The following is a 12,174-nucleotide window of genomic DNA, read 5'->3' as shown; positions in this document are numbered from 1 at the left end:
CTTCAGCTCCATCTCCACGTGCCACTCCTGTTCGAGTAGTAACTTCTCTGCTACCAGCATCTTCAGCCCATGCTGGGCATCCACGTAGGCTGAAAATGCCTCTTTCAATCCACTCCTTGCAAACACTAAAGCACTTGTGGCTCCCATGTCCATTAACTATGAGGTGTTTTGTGTGGCCCTGCCTGGCTTTGAGGGGGAAAAACGCCTGGGGAAAGAGTCAGGTGAGCAGGGAGCAGTTGTTGAGGATCTGCATCGCAAGGGGGATACGCAGAGCGGTGATGAGATGTTGTGTAGACACCAGTGTCTCCACTGAGTTCCCCCATGTCCTTCCAGCCTCCCCAGCAGCCTGTTGGTCTCCAGCATTTTTGGTTTTTTCCATGTTTTTAAACTCCATCCTCATGGCAACTCTCTCCCTGTTTTGAGGTGAGGACTGAGACTGTTGGCCCGTGCTCCTTAGATGGGGGTCTCGCACTTTGCTGTGCCCTTCCTTGCTCTGTTTTAACTTTGCCTTTGTTTCCTCAGTTTTTGGGAAAGCTTTGTGAGTCCCATTCCTCTGCCTTGCTCCCTTTTTTTTGCTCCACCTGTGGATCTGACCCCACTTAAATACAAGCTGTTCCCCCCTCCTGCCTCTGCCTCAATCCTGGTGCCTGATGATCAGCCACATCCCTGGCAAGAGAGAGCAAATCCCTACCAGAAGTAAGAGGGAGTTGAGTTGCCTTGTGTGCAAATAAATGAAAGCACCTCCAATTAATCTGGCACTTCCCCATTGAGGGGAAGAGCTCAGGCAGAGGGAACCTCAGCCGGTTGCTTGGGGAAGGCAGGTTTGGCTTCTCTAGCCCCAAGCAAGGGGTGCCTCTGGTTGTCCTGCAGCAGTTCCTCTTGTGATCTCTTCCCATCCCCTTCTTGCAGTATTTTTCTGTTTAACTGATGGTTGTGGAGGAGTTGGACAGAGTCCTGGACAGTTCATGGAGGACTGGGGGGTGTGGCAGGAGAGCGGGCAGTTATCTGGTCCCAAAGTGCTCCAGCTCCCCTATTCTCCTGCTGTCCTCAGGAGGTTGCAGACCTTGGAGTTGGCCTGGTGCAAGGCAAACTCCTTCCCAGGCACGGTGCCCTGCCTGCCTTTTCGAGTGGTGCTGCTCTGGCTCCCAGAAGACTTGGAAACTGTGAAGATCTCTCTGTGGGATAAGGCAATAGTGAGATGGTCAAGAGACTGCAATGGTGGTGGACCGACATCATCCTCCACCCAGACCAGCATATTGACCACCTCCTCATGGTCTAGGCATGGTGCTCCTGTGTCATTATGAACTTGCCATGTCCTTCCCCCATCCCTGCAGGTTTCGGGCCACCCTGCTCAGTAAGTGTACAGCCATTAATCCCCTCCTCTCCCCCAGAAGCCCTCCTTTGTCTCAAGCGCATCATGATGTTTCTACAGTATCTGGTCGTGTTCAGAGACTACCTGTATGGGACCTGCTCCTCTCTCAGCTGCAGGCACATGAGCACCGGGGTGCTGGAAAACCTCAGCATGGTGTCGAAGTGGATTGAGGTCTCGGCTTCCGTCTGACTTCTCAGGGTGGCTTGGAAGAAAGGGGCATCTAGTTCTGCCTGGAAATCAATGGCAAGGCTTCCCCTGCAAGAGAGGAGGAAGCACGTGGATCTGGTCACCGAGCAATGGCCCTGAGCTGGGCACTGTGCTCAGGTGTACTGGCACCAAACAACCACATAAGCATCACAATTTTAGGTCTGGTTGTGGAAAAGGAGTGTGTAACCAGTGCCCACCAGACCCTCCTTCCCAGCATGTCCACCAGGAAGGGCTAGACCCAGCAGGAGGAGAGCACAGGGCTGTGGAAAGCCAGCTTATGGTGGAGCATCCCTTGTGCTTGGTGCTATGCCCCCGCACATTCAAGGTATGCTGTGTCCCCAGAGCCAAGCAGTTTCCTGCCTGCTGACCTTGCGTTGATGCTGGTTTTCAGCTCCTGCTCCCAAATGCTCACGGCCATGTCAGCTGAAATGTCCAGCCCCAGCCCGCCCTGGAGTTTGATGGCCACTTGGAGACCAGACTGTAGAGGAATGACCTGGAAGATGGAGAAGGCAGACCTTGCTGTGACTGGGCACCACTCTTGGCTGAGCAGTTGATGCCACCCCGCAGCTCGGCTTGCATGGGAAGAACTTGAGCCACCTATATCCCATGGTGGGATCAGCCATTCTGCTGTTTTACCAACCCCAAGGGACATCTGGAAGTGCCACCTTGTTCTTAGATACGTATCTGCAGTGAGCAACATACCTAAAATCCAGTGGCCTGTACTATGGGATTCACTAGGATTTGGCATGGAGGCAGGTCACACACCCACCTCCCATCCAGTACCTGGTGATGGTCCATCAGCAGGAGGTTCCCTTTGAGCACACTTGTGGGTTCTCCACTGCTTAACAGCACCTTGGCCATTAAGTCTGTATATCCCTGGAAAAAGACAATCGGCCGCAGCTGGACATCAAAGAAGACGGTGGACATCCTGGCTGAGAGCTCTGGCTCCTCTTCTCCTTCCAAGATGTTTTCTCCCAGCATTGACTCCATCCCTTGTGCTTCAATAGTGACCTAAAACACAGCGGTGGAGAAGTGTAACCTGCATGGAGCAGCTGGAGAGTCTGTTTCGTGCCCTGGGGGCACGCTGGGTGCAGAGGTGAGCTCGAACACCCTAGGGATGCAGATGGGGCAGGGGAACCCCTGGATTGGAGCGCTCGTCAACCCCAGAAGCTCTCCCAGCAATAAACCTGAGCTGCGTGAAGTTGTTGGCTGTGGCTGAGCAGTGAGAAATCAGAGATGCTCTTCCTCAGGAATCCACCCTCCAAAAACAGCAGGTCCAGCCTGAAGGTGGAAAGCAGGTCCTGGGTGACTGGAAGGCAGAGAGAAGCCTGTGAGAATCCTCAGGCAGCGTCTGGTGCATCTCTCTCAGTGAATGAGCTGCTGAATGGTGCTGAACCATAACCCCTTTGAGAGCCCATAGGTGGGATGTGCAAGGCTGGGGTCCCAGCAAATGGGTCCCCTGTGCCTGGTGCCACCAAGCCTTTGCTCAGCTGGGCTGTCCAGTCAATGGTCAGGGAGACTGACCTGCACAGACTTCGTGTGTTAGCCAGGAAATATTGGATAAAGCTAAATGATTTGAAGGGAAAGCTGCTCTGCACCATTTCCTGCTGCCCTCGCCATCACCAAAGGGCTTAGCGGTGTTTTTCTTCCAGCTGTCTTGTCTCTGTCTACAAGGCTAGACCAAGGTAATCTGGAGAGGGGCAGAAGTGAGGGGTGAGGATTTAAACAGACCTTTAGCAATCATTGTCTGTTTCAGTCCCTCTGAAGTTGGGTGACTGCTTTAATCTCAGTACAAGGATTCTCCTCTTTCAAGAGCTTATTAAAAATACCTAAGGAACCAAGGAACGGAGCTGAATATCTTATCAGGAAAAGTACAGAGACTCCCACCTACAATCTACTATTGGTCTCCCCTCTGTCTGAAGGTCCTCTTGGGAGCTAGGAAGGTTTTGGAAAAGAATGGTGAGGCTTGGCCCTCCTGCTATAGAAAGCTGGGTGGTTGCAGGGGTGGCAGAAGTTAGTGTTTATGCCAATATATCTATCTGTATCTACCCTGGGTGACAGCAACCAGACATCTTCAGCTGGTGCTGAGGGAGATGTGCTCAGAAACCTTGCCCTGAGATTTTGGGGGTGTTTCTATAAAGCCAAGGCCTCATGTGAAAGCTGCCTTTCCCCATCTGCCTTTCTGTCCCTTTGACAGGACGAGGGGGTGAGTGTCCTCTGTGGTGTCACCTGCCAGAGGTCCCGAGAATGAGGAGGAGATGCCAGCTTTTGAGAAGAAGTTGTAATTATTTATCCGTGGGTCTCTCAGGATGTCTTTTGTTATCTTCCTGGAAGCAAGAGGGAAAGGGTATGTCAGCACCAGGAAGGAAGAAGGGGAAAATGTCAGCGGTTGCTACCGAAATCTGGACAAAAAAGGAAATATAAACTTCAAAAATGTTTATCTTGGTTGCTCAGAGAAGTGTGAGCAAAGCAAGAAAACGAGCAGATGTGGGCTGCCCTGGAATTTCCCTCTCCTCCAGTTGGTTAGGATAAGCCAGCCAGGTATTTTTGTGCAGCTTTTGCTCAGCTCTGGGGGGAAAACACCCTGACAGTGTTAGTGCTGTGTGAGTTTTGTGCAGATAGGAGGAGTAATGCAGGGACAAACTGCATGCTGCCCTGCTGCCAGCCAGAGCTTTGGCCCCTGAGGGCTCTGCTGAGGCCATGAGCGTCCGGCCCTCTGCTGTGGTGGGGCACGATGAGGAGGGATGCTGGGATTTGAGGTGCTGGGTTTTGGCTGCTTAGGTGTTATCTGCCTGAGCAGCCCCAGTGAGAACTGGGGTTTTGATAAGTGATGCTAGCAACACTTTTAAGGCACATGGGGTCAAAAGCAACAGCTCAAGGGAAGAGGGAAGAAGTGATGCAGAGCTGGAAGGGGGGAAAAGATGCAATTTGCCCCTCCAGACCCACCTTGCTGGGTGGTGGTGGTCGGCACGCAGGCTGCTCTGGACCTTCAGCAGGAGAAACGTTGCTGTCTCTGCCTCCAGCTCATTGGTGGCCAGCAGGATGTTGATGACATCCATGGGCAAGGGCTCACTCTCCAGGAGGATTTCCGCGGCAGCCAAGCGACATGTTTTGTCGTAGCTTTTCCTCTTCTCATGCAAAATCCTCCTCATGGCTCGTTTCACCTTCACACAAGAGGGTGATTCAAATGGTGCTGTCGCGGGGGTGGATGTTGGGTAGGGTGGCTCCCTTTGCACCCCAGCAGCTCGGCTTTGAACAGGAAGGGGAGCACAGAGCCTTGGCAGCTTCCATTCCTACCTCGCTGGAGATGTGCTGAGCAGGGAATCGCTGCAGGGCAGAGATGGCTGCGGTGGTGATGGCGACGGGACCCTCCTCGGCGTGGTCCAGGAGGATGGGGATGGTTTCAGGGAGTGCTGCATTCCCCAGGGCCAGCAGGTAAATGACCACCTCGGACTCCTCTTTGGCTCCTTTTAGCCCTCCAAGGATGGTTTCCATCCCACGTTCCACCTCCTGCTTGGGGTTTGCAGGTGGGCAGAAGCAAAAGAGGATGAGGGGAGGGATGGGTAATACTTTGGGCATCCCTGGGGAAGAAGGGAGTGTCTGAAAAAGGGTTGGCAGAGGACCCACCTGCAGCCCACATAACTTCTGCTGGCACAGTTTGCCGACCAGAGAGCCCACGACAACTATCCCCGTCTCCCAGACCTCGGGGGACAGCTGCTTCCCATCCAGCTTGTCCTAGGCACAGGGAAAGGGGCATTACAATGTAGGAAAGCAAAAAAAGGGGGCAGGGGGAGGTCAGAGAGGGAAGAGGGATGAAGAGTACGTTTTACTTATTATCCCAAAGCATTTACTGAAAAAGTAAGGGAAAACTAATCTTCCCTGCTTGGAAGGAGGCAATGCGTGGTTTAGTTGGATAAAAGACTGGGTTTTTTCCACGGTGGCTTTTAATTAAGGTTTTATTATCTGTAATGCACTGATATAAAGCACTTCCTGCTGAATGCTTTTCCTCCTGGGAGTATCTACTCCCAGTGCCCCGTTAAGGGCAGATAAAATAATGGTGTGAGTAGGGGGGGACGACATCTATTTCTACAGAAACACCTTTTCCAGGAAAACAGGCATGTTCCTCCCTCCTGGCTGAAACAGGGTGAGGATCCATCCTGGCCCCAGGACCCTCAGGGGTGGAGAGAGATGCCCGTACTTACTAATACCAAGTGGAGAAGCTCTCCTGATGGCCGGGGAGAGAAAGCTGCTGCATAGAGAAACTTCTCCAGCAGGGACTTGGGCTCCTTGCTGACATCCAGAAAATCTGAGAGCGCTGCCAAGGATGCTGCTGACTGTGCAGCCACTGCTGCCTCCACAATGAAGGGGCTGGGGGAAGAAGAGGGAGGTCATCAGTGGCATGGCCCACCGATAGAGCTGGAGAAGAAACAAAGCGCCCTGTGCCAGCTCCTCATCCCCTCTTTCCCTCCTTCACGGTGTCCTCTTGTGTTAAAACTTGCAGAAGCATCAGTTCATGGCTTAAAAAAAACCCCAAACCAACAAAAAATCCCCAACCCAAAAGCAAAACCAGATGGTTGGCTCTTGCTCTGAGCACAACCATGTCTGGGTATTTCACTGCAGAGAGGAGCCTGGCCCTAGCACTGATGAGGGATGGATGCTATGGCTGTGGGTGGATGGTCTGTACGTGACAGACCTCCAGTGGTATTTGCAGGAAACCTCGCTGGGTTGTTCTCTCCACTCCAGCAAAGAAACAAACAAATAAACAAAAGAGGAAAAAAAAAAAAGGCAAAAGCCATGTAGTGTTTTTACAAAGCAGGTATTAAGGAAAAGTGCTAGATGAGTTATGGTGTAGAGACCAGCACCAAACCACCCCAGATGCCAAGGCTGGGATCGACCCTATGTGCTGGGGCTCTACATGCACAGAAAGTGGGTTTCAGCAGGGTAGCTCCTGGGAGCCTCACAGCATCTCCTCAGGTGCTCTCCTCAGCAGCTGCAGAACATCTCTCTTCTTGGTGCTGCGCAGCATCTGGATGAACATCTGGAACTGACGCATGGTGGCTGCCTTCGAGGTGTCCAGTTTGACTCTCTGGTTGTCAAAAGCCTTCAGGTAGGTTCTCAGCTACAAAGACAAGGGTTGTTAGGTGGAACAGAGTCTCCTCTACCCCTGATCCAGAATCAGGGGGGATCATGTTTATACTTCAGGAAATACTTTGGAGGACTTGTGCTGGAGCCCAAATGCCCCAGCTTGTGGTACATGCTGGAAAGTCATTGCAATCCCAGATTTCCCAGGAGAAAAGCCCAGAGGGCTTGAGGAGGCAGAAGTTAACCCCTCCTCTGTCCTTCCACTACCTGACCTGTGGTGGAAATGTTTCCCGAGCTCAGACCTGAGTTTAAACCATCTGGAAGTGCCAGCCATGTGCTGAGTTGCTTCCCCCATCAAAGAAACACAGCTATGCCTCAGGAGAATGACAGAGGGGTCTTTCCACCATGAGTAGCAAGACTAAATGCTATTTAGGAGAGGTAATAAGTCAGGCTGCTGCTCCACCATGCTCCTGGGGCCACATCCTGCCTTGATAGAGGTAACCAGCCCCTCCAAATGCACCACTGTGGTCTCACCCCGAACCCTACAGCCCTCTCCTGAGTTTTGGAGGTAGGTAGCATCACTGACCGACAGGCAATTGGTGCAGACCCTCCTGAAAGGCAGGCTGGCCATGCCCAGGGGCTGGTGCTGTCCCTCTGTGCCAGCCAACACGTCCTCAAGGCTTTGTCCGTCCATCTCAACCGTGCTGGGCATTGGAGGAGACAGTAGCTGGAGCTGCTGCCTGGGGAGGGAGAAGAAGCCATTGGGAAGCATTTTGCTGTTTACATCTCTGTGGCTCAGAGGCTGGTTGGGCTCGTGCAGGTTTGGAGAAGGAGATGTTGGGGGAAAGGTGTCTGGTGTTCCCCCCAACAGATCATCCTGTCCCAGGCTGTCCAGTTTGGGCAGTGGTATGGGGACATCACTCACCTTGAGCTGATTTTGATGCTGGAGGTAGACCTCAGGGCTGGAGACACCACGTGGCTTTCCTCTGCCAGAACTGAGTGGAGGAGGCTGTCTTTCACCATGTATTGGCTTTTGCTGGTGGGCTGCCACTTGACTCCAAAAATCTTCAAAAAGGAAAAGTAAGGAGGAAAAGCGCCATCTTTTTCCTCTTCCCCCTTTTCCCTGGAGACATTTATCTCCTCTCTATGAGCAGCAAAAGAGTTTTCCAGTCCACAGGGTCACCTGCTCCACTTGTGAAACTTGGGAAAGGAAAAGCAGAAGACCCCCAAACTTGCCCCAGATGTGGGAGGAGGCAGCACCAGGTGAAGACCCACCGTATAGGGGACAGACTGGTGGTGCCACATAGGACTTTTTCTTTATAAGGAGGCATCACCCTGGTGTCATAGGAGAAGAGGGCAGCAGAGGGAGTGGGGGATGCTCTTGCCTGGTGTGGATGATGCCTGGAGACTGCAAACTAGGAAGAGATGCCTCCCTAAGTCTTACCCTTCCTTCAGGTCCATAGCTGCTCCAAGGCAGCTGCACAGAGCGAGACCTATGAGCTCTTCATTAATATTAGGACCTGCCTTGTCCTGAAGAGCATCAGCAAGGAATTTCTCCAGGTGAAAGGGAAAGCTAAGCAATTGTGGCTTCCTCTGAGCTTGTGCCAAAACACGCTCAGCTTTGGTGCTGTGTGATGGCCTTGGGGAAACTACCTGGCTTTCCCTTCCGGAAGAAATGACGCTATTTCCAGACCTCACCCCTGCCTCCTCTCCCAGCCCTGGCAAAGGGGGAATGCCAGTCATGCTGGGAGATGTTATCGGAGCATCCAGGTTTGGGGAAGAGCTGAACCACGTGTGAGCAGTGGGTTTTGACAGCAAACGCCATCAGCAGTAACAGTGGCACCGTTTTGAGAGAGGTTTTTATCCAGAGGCTTTGTCACAGCTGAGGGTATGGGCAAGGTCTGGAGAGCTGCCTGGGCAGCAGGCTTGGGGACAGCCCCACAGCTGGAAGCGTGCGGGGCAGGGGTTGCTGCTTGCTTGGGTAAGTCTGCCATGATTCATACCCCAGAGAGCATTTGTTACACCGACACTCAGAGTTTGGCCTCCAGGTGTGGTGACCCCTGTCAAAGCCTGTGGGACCTCTGTGTGGCGATGTCCACTTCTACACTGAGCTCAGTAGCATTTATGTATTTAAAAAACCCACCAGTCCACTTATTGGAATCTGCTATAGCTGCATGGAGTCCAGCAGTCACAGGGCTGAACACAGGCTGCTGCTTGAAAGGAAACAAGCAGCAGTCTTTGGTTATGTCCCCTTGTCAACCTGATCCCCAACCCAGTGAGGTCCTGAAAACACCTCTGTATCTCCACCTTCCCAAGCAGTTATTAGCTGACAGGTCAGAAGCAATGACAAGGGTGGGGATGGGGTAACCCAAGAGGCTTTTTCTGTTCCTAACCACCTTGAAACCATATATTCCTCCTGAGATATGCTGGTGCATCCCACTGTGTGTGGGTCTAAGAGTTGAGTCCCATCCCAGGCTGAAGCCAGCAGGGAGTGGGACTCAAAGCCAAACTGCAGGAAGATTTTGAGGACCACCCTGATGTACTTAACCTAAATTAAGCCCACCACCATGAGAACAATGGACTTGCTTTGTTTACAGAGGTGAATCCCGACTTTGGCTTTGTGCAGCTGAGGAGATCTTTTGTCTTTGTGGTGGAATGGTTGGACACGGTGTATGTGACTTGGCAGCTCCCGGAGACATCCTCCTGAAACACAAAGTGGCTATGAGTGAGGGTGATCGGCTCTGAGCAGTGAGAAGACAGTCTGTGCAGGGGACAGACATAAAGGGCAAACAAAAAACCAGAAAAATCAACAAAAAGCAAGAAAGTGGGACACATCTGGGGGGGATTTAGACAGCTCCAAGGCCATCTGGGCAGGAAACTTCCATTTGCAAATTCAGGTGAACACCTGCAGCAGCATCTCTGTGCCTGAGTTTTGGGGTTATTTTCTGTTGTTCACAGGTCACTCCAGCATCAGTGGAGCTCAGGATGGAGATTTCCCTGCAGAAATCCTTGTTGATTTTGCCTCCTCTGCTATAGCACCTGGACTGGCTGCGCTTCAGGGCTGCTTCTTCTGCTGCAGCGTGGTCCCTGGCTTTTGGGCAGGATCTGGCTCTGCACCTACCTCCACTGTGGTGCCGGTGTTGGGCTGGAGCTGGAGGAGACTGATGACACCTCGCTTCAGATTTGAGATCAGGATGCTTTCTGCTTCATTTCCATAGAAGGCTTTCACCTGGGATGACAAGAGGTTATGCCTGACTGTGGGGGTGGCTCTGGTGGCCCTATGGGCTCTCTGCTGCCTTCCCTGCTGAAGGGCATCTCTCCCACAACCTAAGCAATACCCTGTAGATACCCAAAGATTTTTTTTGCTAGGAGGACAGAATCCCTCAACAGACCATGGGCATGGCTGAAAAATTTCTCTACCTCCTCTCCCCTGCAATGGTTTTCCCAAGCCTTAGACAAGGCCTTTAAGACGCTCACTTCCCACAGATAGGACTGAGGTCCTTTTTGCATGGGATGCTGCAGCTCTGGCTGAGTCTGCTGCCCCTTCAGAGGAAAGGGCTGCTTTTAGGATCATGCTGCTACCCTTGTGCTATGAAATCAGAGGTGGAGCAGGGTTTTTATGGGATTTATAACTGGAAAAATTTGGGATGCAGATAGGAGGGCATAGGCAATCCCAGGAGATGTCCAACTGACCTTTCCGCTGCTCCAGGAGATGAACACTGGCTGCTGGAGCTCTGCCTGTGCCTCCTGGCTCAGGGCAATCTCTGCCCAGGGACCTCCAGTGCTGCCTGGGCTCCTTTCCTCTCCTGGCTTGTGTTGGGCTTTCAGGTCACGGATCTACAACAGGAGGAGATGGCAGAAAGCAGTGCCCAAGCGTGCCTGTGGTAGAGATGCTGTGCATCGTGCCCGCAAGCAACAGCATCCTGGTCCGAGAGGTTGTTTTTCAGATGTCTGGGGCTGGAAAGGTAAGGGGCTAAAGACAGAATCCCTGCTCCTGGGAGGAGTAACCCGCTGCAAGGGCTTTCCTACATCACGTACCTGCACCTGGAGCAGCTCTTCCCTGCCTTGGTCCCTCCAGAGCTGGTGCAGCTGGACCAATGCCTCAGCCCGCAGCTGTGTTCCCTGTGGGGATGCTGTGGGCATGTGGTCCAGCTGGACATCCAGGGAATAGTGGTACTGGTACAGGGTCCCGGGCTGGAAAGACAGTGGCTGCGAGTCCCCTGAGGAAAGGTGCGGAGGGTGAAGGTACACGGTCACATACCTCCATCCTTCTGCTCGCCGCAGCCAGCATCCCCCATCCTAGAGAGGACCTAGACTCTTGGGGATGCTTGTGACCCACATCACTTTGCCTCCTGGAAGGGTCACTTTAAGGCTGGGCAGTGGGTATAGCTGACACATTTTGGGGAGGGCACGGGGAGGTTTTCATGGGAAATCATTTGCGGCAGCAATTTGGATATTGGGGTGACAGCTGATTACTGCTTGCATTTCCAGCCCTGCCTTAGGAATAATGATGGCCTGAGTGAGAGGTCTGCTTGGGGACCCCTGGAAAGTGTCTGAGAAACACTCTTTAACCCTGAAGTAAAGCTTCCTGAGTGTACCCACAGGCAGGAGGAACGTCTTGAAGGCTTTATTTCAGCATTGTGCTTTAACTGGGGCAGTGGTAGTGTTTTTATTCTGGGGAGAAGGTGGCCACATTCTTCATATTGTGTGTTTCCCATCGGAGCTGCTCACTCCTAATTAAATCCTGGACTTTGGGATAGGGCAAAATGAAGTCAGTGGGGCAGTTTTAGATCAAAACACCTCTTTGCTTTAATTCTATTTACCTAGTATTATTTGGAGTCCCTTCTCTTCTTTATATATAAAGGGGGGTGGGTGTTTGCCTTTGCTGTGCTATAACCAGTCTACTCTCTTTTCTGAAGTCACATGAAATTCTCCTGCAAGTCTGATACATTCGTTTGGGCTTCAAAAAGGTTTTACAAGTTTTGCTACTTTTGTCACAATGCTAAATAAATCATCAGAAAGCCAGCTCGCTCCCTGGGGCTTCCCTCCATCACTCAGGCCAAAGAGTATCTAGACTTCTGCACTGTGTGTGGTTTAAAAAAGCTCCAGCTCTCCTGTTTTCCTCACCCCCTCAGGGAGGATTTCCACTATCCTGAAAAAATTCCTTGCCTCAGGGGATGCTCAGACTCTTTGCAGCTGTTGTGGCAATAACTCTTCCCTCTCTGACCTCATCTTGTATCACAGAAAACCCCGGGATGAGGATCCTGCGTCCTGCAGTATCCGGACCCTGTCTTGTACCCAGACCCTAAAGCACCCCAAAAATCTCTTACCTTTGGCTGCGCTCACGAAGGAAAAGCAAAGCAGGGAAATGTATCCTGAAACCGCCTGTGGATTCATGGTGGGAGACTGGGAAGGAAGGGGGGTGGGGGTGGGGCTGTACAACAAAAGTGGGCGAGATCTGCAGCGTCAGGCGATGGGGCCCCGACCTTCTCCCTATCCCCGCCTTACCCACC

At 52.3% G+C, this 12,174-nt stretch overlaps 1 protein-coding gene across 1 annotated transcript; it reads right to left on the bottom strand.

Annotated features, from left to right (window-relative positions):
• Positions 1–1,030: 1,030 nt before the first annotated feature.
• On the bottom strand, positions 1,031–12,058 carry LOC311192167 (microsomal triglyceride transfer protein-like; the record flags this gene model as incomplete). The annotated part of the gene is made up of 18 exons (XM_084264591.1): positions 1,031–1,175; positions 1,457–1,627; positions 1,948–2,072; positions 2,363–2,590; positions 2,767–2,888; positions 3,809–3,906; positions 4,526–4,743; positions 4,877–5,089; positions 5,207–5,314; positions 5,782–5,947; positions 6,541–6,698; positions 7,248–7,401; positions 7,587–7,726; positions 9,257–9,364; positions 9,783–9,890; positions 10,355–10,498; positions 10,700–10,881; positions 11,992–12,058. 18 exons carry the CDS (start codon positions 12,056–12,058, stop codon positions 1,031–1,033), a joined length of 2,655 nt encoding a protein of 884 aa, XP_084120717.1.
• Between the last annotated feature and the right edge of the window lie 116 nt (positions 12,059–12,174).

The sequence above is a fragment of the Gallinula chloropus genome, assembly GCF_964237585.1.
Source record: "Gallinula chloropus genome assembly, chromosome: 5".
Lineage (NCBI taxonomy): Eukaryota > Metazoa > Chordata > Aves > Gruiformes > Rallidae > Gallinula > Gallinula chloropus.
This window is presented reverse-complemented; position numbering and strand designations above follow the sequence as displayed.